Here is an 18,679-nt window from a genome sequence, read left to right on the forward strand (position 1 = left end):
TGAGCTTTGCTACCTAACCCACAGACTGCTCATCTGTGGGTTAGGATACAGGACTACTGCTAGGCCCGCACAGCTGGCTCACCTGTCCAGTATGAAGAGTCACCCATGTGTCTTCTCGGGGTATCCCAGCTTAGCTGTATGTGGGGTGGGAGACCCCGGGCCTGGACCGTCCCCTAGCCCTCTGAAGCGGGCCCTTACTGACCCCTTGCCCTCCTGTCTTGCCCCTGCAGAGGAGGCCTACCAGAAACTGGCCACTGAGACCCTGGAGGAGCTGGACTGGTGTCTGGACCAGCTGGAGACGCTGCAGACGAGACACTCTGTCGGCGAGATGGCCTCCAACAAGGTAAGATTAACAAAAAAGTGTCCTCCAACTTTTCAAGTTTAATTCTAGAGGCCAACATGATTGCGTCTGCTATATCTTTTGTTTTTGTTATTTATTCAAACATGTTCAGAAGCTGCTAGCCAGGATTCACTGAGGTGTCTTTTTGTACGTGGCTGATGAGAACAGAATTAATAGATAGTGGTATATGTGATGTATAGTATACATACTATACATCATTATATACTATATATTATACATCCAGTGTTTGTTACAGGTAATTTATTTGTGGGTGTGATAAACTGACGCGGACACTTGAATTGGTCCTCACAGGTTAACTTCAGACAAGGGAGGTGCTTATGAAAACAGACTTTTTAATCCATCCACACCTACAGCTGCATTTCCACACATCAATGAAGAAATTACAAATAAATATATATATACTGTATGGTCACTCAGCGGCAGTGAAGTGGTGTTTATTGTTCACTGACAGGCCAGGCTGATGTGCAGCGTAACTTCACCTGGCGATAGATCCAATACGTTGTGGGTTGTTGATTTGATTCATTTGAACTGGTGTAGTTTAATATGTAACAGACATTACCTCCTCTGTGTGCGACCTTTGCCATTAAGCCCTTCTTGTTCTGTTGTCAAGTGTTTATCAACACTTAGTAGTTTCTGTTTGAGCCTGAGGAGCTCACTTCTTCTACATTCATTACGTGGCTGTATATATTATGTGTCGTGATGCCTTTTGCAGCAACCCAGCCATCAAAGCTCACGTTGGACTGTTTCTGTCATATTATTTCTGTGTGTTAGTGACCGCATCATAATGCAGGCAGGGAGTTGTGTTGTGAGCATGCTCAGTCGCCTCTAGTGCGTGTATGTACGTGTGTGTGTGTGTGTGTGTGTGTGTGTGGAGGGAGGCTGCTGTGCCACTCTGAATGCTGAGCAGCTCTAGTGATGTCACACACTGTGATGTCACAAAAGGAGGCATGGACCACGACGAGAGGCAGGGAGGACGGACAGACAAAGGAACTACTCAAACGCACACTGATGCTTCCACGGTCACGTGCATGAGCAGCACATCTACCTCATATGAAAGTGAAAAGGTTAAAGGAAGGAAGAAAAACCCGTAACATGCACCGCCTCACTATTACTTACCAGGACAACTATCTCTAGTTGTCATGGCAACAGCCACAGGCCCAACCAGCCTGCTGTCTCACTCCACCAACACGTACACACACATCAAAGGTACTACAGTCCCCACACCTCCCACACAGAGCTTTTACTTGTGTCTGTAGACTTTCATTGATCAGCACTCAACTTAAACCTTAATTCATCAATGATGGAGATTCTGAGATTAAACAGAATGTAATTCCCTTGATGTAAAAGGAAGTGAACTACAGCTAAATCTGCACCTCACTGGATCTGAAGGTGACTCCCAGATCACCATCCATACGTGTGCTTTAGCAGCCACATTGTACGGCTGCTGTTGTTTTGTGGTCGCTCAGTGGAAGCAGTACAGTTCCTTCTGCTTTGGAAATCCCCAAGTAAAGACCCCAATCAGATTCTGACATAACCTAGGGAAATAATGCATGTCACCTCTGAACATCAGCACTCACAGAGTCACTCCGTTAAGCCCCAGGGCGGCTATAACAGTAGGTCAAACAAGGTGGCATACCTGTTTGCCCCAACACAGCAGAGAGAAGACATGTTTAATATTATTATTGCTGTTCATACAGCAGCTGAAATACATACTCTACAAATACACAGCGTTATACACGATTAAATAGAAATGTAGCACAATTTGTTCTATCTAGCATAGCCTTTGAGACAACCGTACCTGTATCGAGGCGGGCATTGCGCTGGTGGTTTATCTGGTGGCTCTAGTGTAGGCTGCTCCTGTGGATACAGTTCCACCCTTTGTGTGGGCGTAGGCGTCTCTAGAATCAGCACCTGGTCTTCCTCTGGTTCTGCGTGTGCCGATCAACTTTGATCTGCATGCCTCTTCATTGTCTGCTTATTTCCAGAGGTAAGGACAAGGAAGATACTCTTGATTAACCGCTCGAACCCACTAAGATGCAGAAAGAGTAGTTTCTAGAGTAGAGAAGATTTCCTGGAGCAAAACGTCCCACAACGTCTTGGTTGTGTTATGATCCAGATTGTTGGCAGCCTCTGTTGAACCATGGCTCAGGCAGTAACAGGTTAAATGTACCGTGGATCCCATCACTTCGTCAGGGGGGGGGGGGGTACTTTTGAAACATGGTCCATTTTCTGATACAACACACCGCAAAAATACTTTAATCTTCGAATAGCTTTTCAATATTGGCATCCCGTGTTGCAGCCTTGGTGAGGTAAATGTCTAGCCGTTCAAAGTGACATATGCAATCACTAAAAACAGTGCAGTGTTTTCTACACCCAACAACACATGCCTAGATCCTCGCATCTGGCCGGCACACATACAGTACAGCCTGGCTAAAACCTTAGTGTGTTGGTGTAAATGCTATACATCCCCACAACACAGAGCCATCTTAATGAATATTGGATTCTGTTTGATTTGGTCAGCACCTCAATGACATACTCCACATCTTGAGGCGACACCATATATATATTTTGTCCAGTCCAGCCTCTGATGTGTGTTGTGTCCACCGGTGAGTCATCCAGGACACCCACCATCAATACTTGTTCATTTCCTTTTCTCTGACTTGTTCAGGCTCAATACAGCTGCCTTTGCGAGGTGTTTGGCCAGCTGTTGGGATATTTGCTCATGCACACAGCCCGCACCTGTGGAGATCCCAATTGGGTAATCTGCTTCTTTAGCAGCTCATGATCCGTATAGATTGACGTACACCCATACAAATACTCCTGTGAAATTTCTTCGTTCCAAACACACCGATCGAACATGTTTTACTGCGGCTCTGAGGAGGTGATGGGAAACAAACCACTGTCCACTTCATGTGACGGTGCTGCTCTGATGCCATCAGACAGGTTGAGTTATTTAGCAGCAAAAGCTCTTAATAGTTGTATTCAGGGTTTGCAGATATTTATTTGTGCTCAGGTTTTGATGATGCTTTTTAGTTTTTACTTTACTGCTATGTTGTGAAAGGTTCAGCCAGGAGATGTGAATTGTGTCATCATTCTGTTCGTAACGTGTTAGTCGTACTCGTGGAGGTCGAAGGCATTCTAAGGTAACCGTAAAGTTGCTGGTAGGTTTTGACTTTTGTATTTTCTGAACTGAGAAGGTTTCTCGTGAGGCTGTATGTCAGTACCCCGACTACACTAGAATGCCTTTCTCCATTGTTATCTATTCATCTTTTCATCTTTATGTTGGTTATTGGTTTATTTTGTTATTATATTGCACTGATGTCTTACCCCTTACCTTTACCGTTTAGCTCCCTACATACTGTATAGATTTCCTTCTCCACATATTTGTTACGGTTATTAATGGACTTGTTGGTACATTCACTGAAAACAGTTAGTCGCAGCAATTAAGAGTGTTCCTGTTCTCCTGTATTCTGTAGAGGGGGGGGGGGGGAGTGTCGCTGCCACCAGAATAAATCTGTAATGTGAGAAAAGAGACGAATGCAACAGAGATCTGGAGGTGTCATAGGCTATATACAGTGTGTGTGTGTGTGTGTGTGTGTGTGTGTGTGTGTGTGTGTGTGTGTGTGTGTGTGTGTGTGTGTGTGTGTGCGCGCGCGTCCGGTGGGCCTGTGCTGGCCTGCTTGGCTCAGAGTCAATCAAAGCTGCTGGATCTCAGTCAGCCAGTTGTCTCATCTGCTCCAGCGTAGCTGTAAATTACTCACAGTGCCAGGCTGGCTGTAGAGGTGTAAAGTAAGCAGAGACAGATTTGGTCCCTTTTCAATCCATGTAGCCACTGGACCAACACAGACACATGACACATGCATGTGCACGTATGTGCTCACACACGGCAAGAAAAAAAACCTCTTCTCACAAATGACTGTAGATTCCTGATTTAAGATTAAGCTGTTTTACATATATCTTTTTTGGTCAACTTTTTTACCTGTTTAATTTAATGTCATGCTGCCCCATAGTTATTACTGCGTCCATAACCAATATATTGTATAGTAACAACATATCTAATGTAGGGCTGGGCTGCACAATTTATCTGATATTAATCTTGATTTTCCTACAATTAAATGAACATGATTGACTGCGATATTTATGTTTATAATGTGTGCTCCATAAATAGAAAACTACGCTGCATATCAAATCAAGCCCTTCCTAAACTGACAGCCAGCCACCGGGCATGTGGCTTCACAGACAGTCTGTGAAAGACGTTCCTGAATGTTGTCCAGCAGACCAGAGTAGACGACTAATGTATATCACTCTGAATTGAGGTGAGGAAGAACCTTCATTTTAGTCATATTTTGATGCATAGTTTTAGCTTCGGTGCAGCTTTATTTTGCTCCTAAGAGATGGGCTGTGAATAAGGACCAGTCTTATTTTGATGCATATATTTGTACATGAGCGGGAATGTAGCACGACACGGAACTTAAAGAAGTGCTCGTGTCAATCTCATCGTGATCTCAATTTTGATAAAATAAAAAATAAAATTTGCCTTTATTGAGGGGCCCTAATCTAATGTGAAAACAACGTGACAATGTGAAAGGGGTTCATAATGATGAAGCCACAGTCGCATTATTACTTCATGCATTGGCAATATTGTCTTTGTTACACTCGTGCTAGTAAAGCATATTGAATTCAATTGAATTTAATTGAATCTGCTTTATATAGAGCTACATGGCGAATTGTTTCCAACCAAAGCGACAACCTCTTGAACTCAGTGACACACGCAGCAGCCTATGTGGACACTGTGCTTTCTTTCAGTTTCTGTTCTACAGTGCCCACTTCAGATAACTGTGACGCTCATTCTTTTTGAAAGATTAATTAGTTTTCATGTGATACATCATCTCAATAGTGATGCTACTGTGACTCATCTCCCATGAATACTGGCGTGAGAGCAGACCTCAGTTTTTCTTTTGTTGGATGAGGTAACCTGTGCTTGTACATCATACTGAACAGAAGGTTAGGTCAGTTAACACGCAGACCCACACACACACGTACTAGTGCATGTAATATAAATCTGCCTTGCATACACACAAATGAACATGTACTGTATGCACACACACACACACATGCACACGCACTACCACATCCCGCCTCTCTGCAGGAATGGAAGGAAAAGGGAAGAGGTAGATTTTCCACTGACTTCAGTCCCAGCCAATCACACAGCAGGTGACCTCAAGTCTGTTCCAATCCAAGCCAATCAGAGGTGATGATGAGCTCACACTTCTTCCATATCTGGGCCCTGATTTGCTGCTGTTGTGTGACACAGCAAGAGAAGCAGCTTTTGCTCTTCACATGGGAGCTTGTGTCATACACACAGAGGCGGGCTGGCAGGCAGTCAGGCCTGTTTGGAAGCTGTTGACAGATTTCTTTTTTTTTTTGTGCTGTCCTGGTGCTTTGGCATCTACCAAGCATCCGCACCACCATCAATTATTCACAACCTCAGCAGTGCGTCCCTGTATCTGAGCGTATGTGTGTGTGTGTGTGTGTGCACATGTCTTGTGTATCACAGTGTGTGGTCTCAACGGATCTTTGGGGAGCCACGTTCCCGCTGCTCCTCTCTCAGAATCTGCTTTTCCTCTCTGCTTCCTGCATCATGGGCTCCTTTCCGTGGATATTGGCAGGACCAGAACGTGATGCTTCGTTTATGGACATTGAACCGAGTTTCGAAGGCTCTTCAGGTTGAAGTCTTTGACTGGCCAGAGCTGCGGACGTTTTTTGTTTTGCTAGCAGTCTAGCGCTTTCATCATCCGAACTGTATTTTGGGCTATAAAGCTGTACCTTTCTGTTTCTGGATCTCTTCTGTTCGTTTGTCAAAATGCCTGAAGTTAATTATCTACTCTCTGTGTCCTGGGGATATATAAAGGTAAGATGTGGTCTCAGATTAGTCTGTTTAAATGAATTATGCAGGCTTTTCTTTTTTTACACCTCTTTAAATGTGATTGTTTGTATTCATTTCCAGTGTTTTTGTAACGGAGGTTTATCCTTGACACATATTTGGATGCTGGGTTGTATGACCACAAATAGAAAGCACTTACTACATGTTGCTCCTCGCTAACATTGAAAAAAGCTTCAAAGTGGTGACATTTCTGGATCCATCATCCATTTTGATACATCTGTGATGGAAAGAGCTGATAACGCTCGCACTGTACTTTGAAAGGTGTAGACATGGCTGGAGGTGCGGCAAAGATGAACATACGTAGTTACATTTTGAAGTGAATTTGATTTTAAAACGGCAGACATTTTCACCTGTAAATTGTTAAATTCTCATCGGTCATTTCGGTTATTTGAAGCTCTTAGATGGAATAAATCGGCAACTCTTGGAGCTCTGTGGAGACTTATTTAGGTCAGCAATCCTCTCGGTAGTTAAGATGCTCCACATTTTATTGATGTTCTGAGGGATCTTTTTTAGGTCGGCCACACATTTTAATTAAAAAAGCAAGAATCTGTCTTTTTTTTCAGTGAGCTCTTATTTGTTATAATAATACATAATGTATGTCTCTTGTTAATACAGCTCTACATGTCATGTATTTGTCGCTTTTCTCTTCTACAGGCTCTTATCACCTGACAAAAGCACACCACAGATGGCTCTTTGCCTCTTGTGTCTCCATTTTAAAAAGCCACCCAATGAATGCCCGTGGGTGTTACTCAATAGGATGCCAATACACAATTGCGCAGAAAGCACTCTGCAGTGTAGTAATGGTCTATTTTAAGTGATCAATATTGATGTATACTTAATCAATATACGTACATAAATTAGGCATTTGGACTGAAGCCAGAATGAGTCAGACAAAGCAGCGACTTTTGTGCGAGAGGTTTTTGTTTTTCAATCCGTTTTGAAACTGTTGTTCGGCAGCCACTTTAGAAAGCCCCTGATTTCAAGCATCCTCCTCCACGTCAATCAGTTTGGTCTTCAAATCAAAACCTGCAGCTAAATTTGGGTCTGCCACTCGAATTACAGTTGGCAGAGGATAGCGTGAGGGAGAGGCAGGGAGGAGCAGGCAGTGCGGCAGGGGAAAACTGAAATTGAAAGAAATTGTGGGAAATTGGGTTACTGATTGTGTACTTACCTGGCAGCAGCACTCTGACCTGCTTTGTGTGTTTGTGCGCACGTGTTAAACCAGAAATGGTGACGTTCCTGGTACAGCTCTTGAGATGTGACTGCAAATTTCAAGGATGTGTTCGTAAAAGGCCGCGGCCAGCAGAGGAGTCTGTGTTGGTGGAATCGTTTGATTCTTCACTGCCATCATGAAAATGTATTTTTGATCAAATAAAAGGTTCTGTAGTGCTGGCCCCATACTTCATCCTCAAACACATTTAGAGAAATGAGGAAAGTTTATTTGTCTCTTGAAGTGTTTTTGCAGTGTCTGAGTTATTATTGGCTAATATTTATTCAAATATGTGTATGATACCGGAGTATCAGCTGTAAGAAAAGAAAAATTTGATCTTTCTGCCCTGTATTACACACCGTGAAACCCCTAATCTCTCTGTGTGTGTGTGTGTGTGTGTGTGTGTGTGTGTGTGTGTGTGTGTGTGTGTGTGTGTGTGTGTGTGTGTGTGTGTGTGTGTGTGTGTGTGTGTGTCTCTCTTTCAGTTCAAGAGGATGTTGAACAGGGAGCTGAGTCACCTATCAGAGATGAGCCGCTCTGGGAACCAGGTGTCTGAGTTCATCTCCAGCACCTTCCTAGGTGAGTGATGACACAGGATAGACCCACTGGTTTGGCATTTAAAAAAAATCTCCCTCTGCCTGAGAAGTAAAAATGTATATTCTGCCAAGCTTCAGAGTGAGTTCATGAAGTCATGTTTTGTATATGGCCAAACACATGCAGTGTACAGAATTCTCTGAAACCCTGTTTAATTTGCCAGAGAAATTAATCAGTTTTTATCTACTTCAACCTGGATTTAGTTGTACCAACATATCTAATTCAGCCACTCTTTACAGGAAGAAAACATTAACCCAAGTGCGCAACAAAAGGCTTCATCATCCTCATGTTCTCCTTCCACTTGTGTGTCACTGGGTTCCTCTAGACAAGCAACATGAAGTGGAGATGCCATCCCCTCAGACGCAGAAGGAGAAGGAGAACAAGCCCATGTCTCAGATCATTGGGGTGAAAAAGCTGCAACACTCCTCCAGCCTCACAAACTCTAATATCGCTCGCTTCGGAGTCAAGACCGAGACCGAGGATGAACTAGCTAAGGTGTGTTTGTGTGTCCTGACAAACGGTGTGTGCACACAGACCGTGCAGTCACATGAATAGAGAGCACACTATCTGAAATGTTCTTTGGCTCAGGTGATAATGAAGGAAAAGAAGGAAGGAAAAAATCAGGTTTTTTTTGTAAATGTGTATCTAATTCCTTCTTTCAGGAGCTCGAGCATGTGAATAAATGGGGCCGTAACGTTTTTAAAATAGCAGAGTTCTCTGGCAATCGGCCACTGACAGTCATGATGTACACTATATTCCAGGTAAGGACTGTTGCGTCTTTTTTTTTTCTCTCTTGCCTGTTGAATCCTGAAACTGTTTTGACAACAACCTTCCTCTTGTGTTTTGTGGTTTGTAGGAGAGAGACTTGCTGAAAACGTTTAAAATTCCACTTGACACCTTTATAACCTACCTGATGACCTTAGAAGACCATTATCATGGCGATGTGGCCTACCATAACAACATTCATGCTGCTGACGTCACCCAGTCAACTCACGTGCTGCTATCCACCCCTGCCCTCGAGGTGAGGCGCATGTGCACTTACAGCGCGAATGAACACAGTTGAACACATGCACAGACACACATGCACGCACTATCACGCAGGCCACGCCTCCACAATCAGCTTCAATCAAACGCCAGCTCAAAGTCCAATCAATGGCTCTTACTTGCAAGGATATTTTTGTCCAACCGTTTGATTCTCTCATCAATGCCCTCCCTCCTCCCCTCTGTGCTCGGTTCTTTTCTTCCAGGCTGTGTTCACAGACCTTGAGATCCTAGCTGCCATCTTTGCCAGTGCAATTCACGACGTGGACCATCCTGGTGTCTCCAACCAGTTCCTCATCAACACCAGTGAGTCTAAATATGGCGCCGTCTTAGCAGCTACGTCAGTGCCTCAGCAGTGTCATTAGTGCGTATTCACAAGCAAGAACAGTCTGTTACCCAGGTGGGAACATGCACACTCTAGCGTCACACACACACACACATACTCACACTAGACAATTGACGTTTCTGTCATAAAAGAAACTTCACTTATAAACCAAACTTGGATGCATTTTACTGCACATGGATGGTCAAAATATTCAAGGCAGAACACACATGCACATTATGTGCATGCACACGTGCCACAATTTAGTCATGTGTGATGCTTTAACAAGAGATTCCAAGAAAGAGATAAGTATAGTAGCCTTTCCTTGTAGCACATCATCACTCAAGCTAACATGTTCTCAGGAAACAAACATCCCTCTCAAAGACTTGGATGTAGTAGACCACACTGCATACCTTTGTTTGACATCTTATGTAGTATCAATGCTGTTGTTAGGGTAACAAGGTGGGATAATTGTTATGCCACACACATTACAATACATCATATTTGCCCAGACCAATCGGCACTGTCCTATCCTGTGCAGCAGCATCAGACAGGTTTGTCATGCTGGTCAAAAGAATATATTGTTTTAAGAGATGTTGTTTCTGCAGTCGATTAATCTCATCCAGGCTTATCGACATATTTGTGGCAAACTGACATAACACCAGACATATTTGAATTGCTGAAAAAGTTGAGATAACTGTTGGCAATTGCAAGGTCCTGAACCAGGGTGCAATACAATGAATCAAATGTCATCTATGTGGTTTTCACTGCATTGAAGAATTTGGGGGTTTGTTTTGTAAATCAACAGCAAAATATCTTTCCAGAATTGGTGTCCCCGTTTATCTGGATAAACCACAGACCTCACTGTGAACAAAGATTATTATTATTTTTTTTTTTAAATAAGGGGCTTCCTATTTTTACACCTGACAGTGTTTTGTTTCATTTGTATTGCTGTGAGCATCACAAATACAAATTCCATTCACCTCCATCGTAAAGTGGAGGCAGAAAAGATTTCTCAGAATCTGGAAAAATAAAAGCAAAACTATCTCCAGGGTAGTGATGGAAGGGGGTGAACTGAGCCTCCAACCAGACCTACTGGGTTCACGATGTTGAGGCTGGTAGCTGAAGCAAGAGGCTGAACCTCTGCTACCGCTCTGCTTGCACTGACTCACTCGCTCACGGCTGGAGGTGCCACAAATATCGCCTTGATTTGGCAATTTAGAGGAAAACACAAATAGAGTTTTATATCCACTGGGTATTGCCTTAAGCAATCATTCAGAATCCCGTTACAAAAGTTTGTGTTGCATAAAGGTATTAGTAATACCTTACCAGAACAGAAAATACACTGCACACCCTCACACACTCAACTCACAAAATGTGTTGTGCTTCCCATAAGCCCAAATGGGGAATCCCTGCAGTAAAGGCAGTGTGAGTCATCCTTGTTCGGAGCCACCTGACTGATCTTCTGTCAGCCACAGAGCAACAGAGCAGGATCCCCTTTCTCCCCTCTGCTGCTCTGTTCCACTGTGGCCAAGACTAATGCATCTTAATGGAAAGTCTAAATACAGCTAGAGGACCTTCAAATGACCCAGAGTGGGGAGACCTCCCAGCGGAAAACATGCTGGCGCTTTCTTCTGCCACTCACGGAGCAAGGGATGGATGATACACGTGTCACCGCAGCACACATATCATTTGGAGAGGCCTATTAGGAGTGAACTTTGTAGCACTTATTCACACCGCATTCTGTTGAAAAGATGTACTTAGTTGCATTTGTATTTCCTTACAAAATAACCCGTTTGTTGATGCGTGAACATGTAAATGTCATGTTTTTATGATTAATTAAAACCAGAAAAAACTCAATTCCTCAAGCTAAAATGGTCGATGTTGTGCTCCGTGCAGATTCAGAGCTAGCGTTGATGTACAATGACTCGTCGGTGTTGGAGAACCACCATCTAGCAGTTGGTTTCAAGCTTCTGCAAGAGGAGAACTGTGACATCTTCCAAAATTTGACCAAAAAACAAAGACAATCACTGCGAAAGATGGTCATTGACATTGTAAGTGAAAATAAACATTACGTGGACTGCATTACGTGCACTACATTATACAATCTTTATTTCTGTATTGAATGCTAACGGTATGTTGTGGGTATTCCCAGGTGCTAGCAACCGACATGTCCAAGCACATGAATCTACTGGCTGATCTGAAAACTATGGTGGAAACCAAGAAGGTGACCAGCTCGGGTGTCTTGCTGCTGGACAACTACTCTGACAGGATACAGGTCAGACTAACCAGTAACGGAAAGATCCGTATCACTTTGTTTTGGTGATTTTAATGTACAGTCAAAGAATAGCCAGTTCCCCTTGAAGATTCTGCAACATTTAGGCTTCTGAAAACCTTTCACATCTGTAGAAAAATACATCATTAGTGCCTCCTTGTCACTCCAGAAAGTCCGGGTCATGTGACACAGTAATATGGTAGCTTCCCCTGTTTCGGACTCTCTGATTTTCTCCATTCTCTTAAAGGGGCATAGGAACAAATTAGTCACATTAAAGTTGAACTCCCAACACAAATTTACTTAAACAATTTCTTTAATATCCGATGATTTCAGCCTGAAACTGAGCCCTGAGGCTTCGCCCCTACCCAAAATCATGGAACATGTGGCCAGCATGGGCACCTTTTTTTAACACTTTTCTGTTTTTTTTATATTCAGGTTCTCCAGAACATGGTGCACTGTGCAGATCTGAGCAACCCCACTAAGCCTCTCCAGCTGTATCGGCAGTGGACGGACCGCATCATGGAGGAGTTCTTCAGCCAGGGGGACCGAGAGAGGGAGAGGGGCATGGAGATCAGCCCTATGTGTGACAAACACAACGCCTCGGTAGAAAAGAGCCAGGTAACACACACACACACACACACACACACACATGCATTCATGCATACACATCAATATTGTGCACAGACACAGACTTAATGACCTATTCTTCCCTAATGTATCCTGTAGGTTGGCTTCATAGACTATATCGTTCACCCTTTGTGGGAGACCTGGGCTGACCTGGTCCACCCGGATGCCCAGGACATCCTCGACACGTTGGAAGACAACAGGGAGTGGTACCAAAGCACCATCCCCCAAAGCCCCTCTCCTCACTTGGACGACCCCGAGGACGGCTCTCGGCTCCCGGGAGGGGACAAGTTCCAATTTGAGCTCACCCTGGAGGAGGACGTGGAGTCGGACACGGAGAAAGACAGCGGCAGCCAGCCGGAGGAGGAGGAGGAGGATGATGATGAGGATGATGACGAGGAGGAGGAAGACGAGGACGAGGAGAACAGCTGTACTGACTCTAAAACTCTCTGTACGCAGGACTCTGAATCAACAGAGATTCCTTTGGACGAACAGGTGGGGGATGATGAAGAGGAGGAGGAGGAGGTAACGGAAGAGGGGGAGACATCCTGTTCACAACCATGTGTTGTGGAGGAAGAGGTAGCAGAGCAGGAGGAGGGAGAAGAGAAAGAGGAAGCCCCCCACACATAGCAGTTCATGGACAGCAACTGATTAACTGTTCTTCTTAGTAATGACAGATGATTATTTATAGAATATTTTTTGGGTTTTGTGGAGTCTGTCTGTGTTTTTTATACATCTCTGTTTATGGTTCCAAAGCGCGTGCTGCTCTCCACCTTGGCCACTCCTCCCGTCAGCTTTGTTCAGACACGCCCACCGGTACTTCTTCAAGTTTTTTTGCACTCAGGAAAACTCCTCTCCATTCCCGTCTGTACTGAAGTGGTGTGCACTTATTTCCCTTTTACGCCTCTTTTTTCACAAGCTTAAGCTTAGTATACGGACGAGCAGTTCAGTCTGCTCGGTGCTGTCCACACGACACCTGGTATCACATTTTCCTTCCCTCCGCTTCGTCTCGGCCTCGCCTGAAAGTTTAGCCGTGTTTCTGTGTTTTATCAAGTGCCCATACTCTACAGAGACGGTTATCGGCGTGTTCAAGGGGCATCTCCATCCCGGTTAGGTCCTTTCCTCCCATCTGCGAATTAGGAGGCATTTTATGCTGCCGTTCCGCTGAAAACCCGACGGACGCTGCAGAGATGAAAGCTGCAGCACACTGGGGAGCTTTTCGAGACACATTTCTGATGTAAAAGTCTTCCTTGAAAACATGACTGACACAAAGCTCAAATCTACACAGCATTGGCGCTGTCCTAGACCTCTTTAATTTTTGTATCGTACTGTATGTAAGATTCAGATATTTTCTAGAATTTACTTTTGCAATCTGAGGCTTTTCCTTTTTTTTGTTGGCAAAGAAGATGAGAGCACTTTTGGAAACCAGTGGGGAGAAGTGTGTCACAGTGTTTTGAAGGGATATCTTCACGACTGGATTACATTCAGAGTGTTCTGAGGTGTTTGCACTTGCTCCCATAGCATTTTTACTACTATTCCCATGCTACTATACACACATTTGGTTCGTCCTGTGAGTTGAAATTTGGAATTCATTCATAATAACAATTCTTTGGGTAAGAGTTTTCACTGAGAAGGGCCGCAGGAACCTTATGCTTTGCTCTCATAGAAACGGTTCATGATGTGGATGGAGCCTTCACGTTTTATTGTTGTTGCCTGCAGTTCTTTTGAACACATCCTGAGACAATGCAATGCTTTGTAGTTGATACAAAAAGCACCTTATTTTTAGAAGCTTGATTAGTGTTCAGAGTATTCAGAAATATTAATGGTGTTAAAAACCACTGGTGTGATTTTATACCAACGTTATGAGAGATTTCTATTGTCCTTCCTTTTATTTTTGGTGCCCATTTCATTTGATGTGCACATCACCGACAGCTGCTTACCTGCTTGTTTCCAGCCACTTCATTTTCTGTTGAGCGGTATCAATTAATTTCTCATCAAAATAATGCTTCATTTTGCCATCACAACATTGAACCCAGTTGCTGACAATCAGCTCCGTTGTGTAGTCATCAGATAAGACGATCCTCTACGTAGATCCTCTAATGCACTGATATATATTCATATATCACCGCTGAAATATGTTTGATATGTTTAAACTCGCCAAAACACTCACTCATGAATACTTAGTGAGCTGTCTCACACCTCGGCCAAGACACTTTTCCTTTTTCCATGTTTATCATTTTTTTTCACTTTACACCTGATGCTATTATTTATTGGTATATTTTTCTATTTGTTGAGTCGTTTTTTGCAATATAAAGGTGGTACAGTAAATATTTAACTGTAGCATAGACCACAGTACAGGCTTGGCAGTTACAATACCCAAATATACTTTTTTTTCTCTCTGTGTACATAAAATATAGAAAAATTAACAAATGTATAAAAAAACAAAAAAACACTTGAAATACTGCACATCGCTTTTTTTAAAAGAGCTTGTTTTGATTATGTGTCATTTCCAAACATTTTATTTAATTTTTCATTTTGTGCCAAGATTTCTCTCTTTTTTTTTTTTTTTTTAGCCTCACCCAATGCCCTTACCTGTAATACAATGTTCTGGTTTTATCGCTGTTTACAAACATATATTTATTGTGCTGTATATAATATATAATTATTAATGTTATTACTATCATAATGCCGTTTGTTGTAAATGGTTGATTCTTATCATCCCTTTTGGTGATGGTGTGGCTGTATTACGTACCTCTTGTTGAGAGAATGTTGATTACACACACGCTTCAGTGTAAAAATGATCCATCGACATGTTGCTTATCTGAGAAATAGCTCAGTGAAGAGAGGGGGAAAGCCAAATTGTTTTTTAAAAAGAAACTGTTCCTTGGCCCATGGGCTGTGCCTTAAATTCAACGCATGTCATTTACTTTAGCCTTTTTTTTTTTCTTTTTTTTTCTAGTTCTCTTTTGCTGCATTAGTAGTGAATCTTTTGGCTTGGGTTGGCCTGATCTCATGTTGTGGATTTGAAAATGTTGCCTTTTTACTATCACAGCCAAACACAATTTGCTCTATCAGTGGCTCTGGGTAGAAAATGCGTCGTCAGTGCAGAAGCTTGCAGGGATTCAGGTCAACCACAAGCCACAGATGTACTACACGAGTGACGTGTGGCCTATAGCCGGATGTCCAAGAGTCGTATTTGCTGTAGACCCGGTCTGAACAGCTCGCACCTTCCTTACGCCCTGCCACCACTACACTCACAGATGTGACACAACCCATCGTGGGAGCAACTTTGTGTCTGCGCAAAGTTACAGCAGTGTCGTCTGCATCCACGTGGGTGTATCACAGCTACAAACACTGAATGGGGCGCAGCGGGAGTGTGTAGTTGCCGCTGGACCACAGCCTACGAAGCACAGAGGCTTAGAGACACATCTGCATGTTCAGCCACTGCTGCATTAATTATGGCTGAAACACTGACAGTGTGTTGCTTATCTATGCTTGGCCAACACTTGCACTCACATTACTTGCAATATCCAAAACCACTGACATCTTTCTGCCTGGACGGGAGAAGGGTTTAGTATATCCCTGTAGTAAAGGGCGGGTTGGGGGGGGGGGGGGGGGGGTTTATGGGTGAGTGCATCATTCTCCAGAAACAGGGACTCTTATTTTGACACACATACTGTAGATTCTAAACAGCCCTGGACCAATGGAAACAGTGGGTTCTTTTCTCATTATGTGTTCTATTTTTTATGGTATGAAAGGAAAACACAAACTGTAACTTAAAAAAAGGTCTTCAGGACAATTATTTTTTTGGGTTATGTCTTTAGAATGCCAACTTGTCTGTAAGTTTCACAGGACAAGTAAAATGTTATTTTAATGGATTCCTTGTTAATTGCAGTCTATTGGATAGCACTGTAGATCATACAACTTTATGTAAAAAAAACAAATAAAAAGAATGAAAAAAAAGTTTTTATATGCAATGGATTAAATAAAAGCATGGGTTGATTCTGCCTACTCACTGGTTTCTTGTCGTTGTTTCAGATGGGATGGGATGAACCGTACATGTTTCACTTCTATAATTGCCATTTCAGTTTCTCCCCACAGTCTGCATTGGCCTATGGGTGTGGTCTGTAGTTCTCTGCTCTAGATGTACTGCGTGTTTAAACAGCCTTTGACAGATTCATATTAAAACACTTTTTGTAAGAGAAAAAAAGGTGATGATTATCTGGGTGATAATATCAGTCTTTAAGCCACCGTGACTGAAGGACACGAGCGCCATCCTTCATTGTGACGGAGGAGAGTATCTGCTGTTCATCTCGGTGAACGGTTATCACGGCAGCCCTGATAAGGAAGAAAAGGCTGCGGTTGGCATTTATTGTCACAATGCCTTTTGTTAGTTTAATAAGAGCTACCACTAGGGGGACTGTTGTGTTATATTTCAGTCTAGTTTTTTGTATGCTTTTTCATTGTGTCTGTTTGTCACGGAGTGCAAGGATTTGATTTACTACAACTCATCTTTTATCTCTGTAACCTGCACATTACTAGTGGCCTCCTCTCAGGATCTACGAATTTAAAGTACCCTTAAGCTATATCTGGTACAATATAGTGCATTGTCCATTGGAAAATAAACAATAAAATTAAATGAAAAACTAAATAAGTATATCTTAAGCTGTTGTACACGAGAGTTGTTTTAACAGACACTGGCTGTGGATATCCTAGAAAGTGCAATGAAGACAGAGAGGAATTTGTTCTATGTGATACTGTGATAGCAGGCTACCAGTTATATGAAGTGATCAATAAATCCCACTTTGACATGTTTGCTTCACAACAGTATAGGTTTATACACGTTGGTATATAAAGCTGATACATTTGTGTGTATTCTGATCTTTTACAGTATCAAAAGTTCATGCAGCAGAACAGCCCTTCACAGTTTTATATTATATATTACAGTAACATTATTATTGTTAATGCATTACTGTTTAAGCAGTATTTTTTAATGACCTACTATTACTGGATTAGTTTAGTAATTTTATAGAATGATCACACATTTTACATGTAAACTTTCAGGCAAAGGTAAAAATACAATATTCATCTGAATTTCCGGGGAGTGGAAGTAGAAAAGTAGCTTTGAAATACCAAAGCACTTCTTAATTAGTGTATTATTACTGATACATTAACATGTAAGTGGCATTTTTATTAAGCTGTTGAGGTGAAATGTAACTATTTTTAACGATGTGCTATTAGATTATTAGATTAATGTACATCTATTCATTGTGAGTCAAATCTTCAAAGTAAGTCAGTAGCTGTCGAATAAATGCAGTGGAGCGCTCCAACACTAGGTGGTGTGCGTCGCCTAGAAATGAAACAAGAATTACAGCAGCAGAGCAGAGCGGACCTGGGGTTAAGAGGGCAATCCCTCCGTCATGCTTCTATAGAGTCAGCAGAGAGAACACAGAGACCCACTGATAGAATTTGATTTATTTCCTATAATCTCAAAAACATACTTCTTACTTTGCTTGCACTCTGAGAAACAAATATATTCAGTAATATGTAAAGTCGTACTGTTCTACAATGACATTTGACCAGAGTGACTGTTAGGCCATGGCCACATAGCTATTCCTCTATCAAATGAATCTTGACTGGAGATCAATACAATAATTTATTTCATGGCTACTAGCATAAAATCATAATATCACACACATACACGAGGTGCACACGCACAAAGAACGTGTACACACATTATGCACAGGGTCTATCCCTTTTCTTGGATTTACAACAGTATGGCATGGACTAAGTAACCTCCCTGACTATCGTTCACAATAACACTGCATTTTGACATGATAATACGAGATCAATCAACACCCAACAGTTAGCAGGAACAGCATATAGTACGTGAATACATTTGTACAAAAGGTATACACAAACAATACACTATATTACGTCATTTGTCTGTTCAACATGGCAGGTACACACACACGCGCACACGCACGCACACACACACACTCACTTTTTTCAGAGATTGTACATCAGTTTCACAGCCATTCTGACCAAACTGTCTCTCACATACTGCAGATAGAGTCATAGTACTCGAGGACAGGAGAAACTATGTACAGGGTTTCATTCATAAAATATTGCACTTATTGGCCCATTGCATCTCACAGCAAGTGCTATGACAACGCTTCTAAATCTGTAACACAGAGTGATATATATACACTATCTTATTATATAAATCTACATAGATAAGTCAGGACTGGCTTCATGCAATATTTTGTTTTTTTTATTCAACTATGCAACAAACAACTGACGATGCA

The 18,679-nt window shown here is 42.4% G+C and overlaps 1 protein-coding gene across 2 annotated transcripts in view; it reads left to right on the forward strand.

Annotated features, from left to right (window-relative positions):
• The window catches only part of pde4d (phosphodiesterase 4D, cAMP-specific), a gene marked incomplete at its 5' end in the record, with an annotated part of 134,812 nt that extends 118,862 nt beyond the window's left edge, over positions 1-15,950 (forward strand). For both annotated transcript variants that reach the window (XM_079161208.1, XM_079161209.1), the window contains 10 exons: positions 231-343; positions 8,001-8,094; positions 8,435-8,604; positions 8,772-8,870; positions 8,966-9,130; positions 9,357-9,456; positions 11,372-11,526; positions 11,628-11,750; positions 12,183-12,365; positions 12,474-15,950. In XM_079161208.1, coding sequence (XP_079017334.1) covers positions 231-343; positions 8,001-8,094; positions 8,435-8,604; positions 8,772-8,870; positions 8,966-9,130; positions 9,357-9,456; positions 11,372-11,526; positions 11,628-11,750; positions 12,183-12,365; positions 12,474-13,001 — 1,730 coding nt within the window. In that variant the 3' untranslated portion in view covers positions 13,002-15,950. The remainder of the gene's footprint in view (positions 1-230; positions 344-8,000; positions 8,095-8,434; positions 8,605-8,771; positions 8,871-8,965; positions 9,131-9,356; positions 9,457-11,371; positions 11,527-11,627; positions 11,751-12,182; positions 12,366-12,473) is intronic.
• Between the last annotated feature and the right edge of the window lie 2,729 nt (positions 15,951-18,679).

Source organism: Pholis gunnellus (genome assembly GCF_910591455.1).
Source record: "Pholis gunnellus genome assembly, chromosome: 6".
In the NCBI taxonomy this organism is placed as follows: Eukaryota; Metazoa; Chordata; class Actinopteri; order Perciformes; family Pholidae; genus Pholis; species Pholis gunnellus.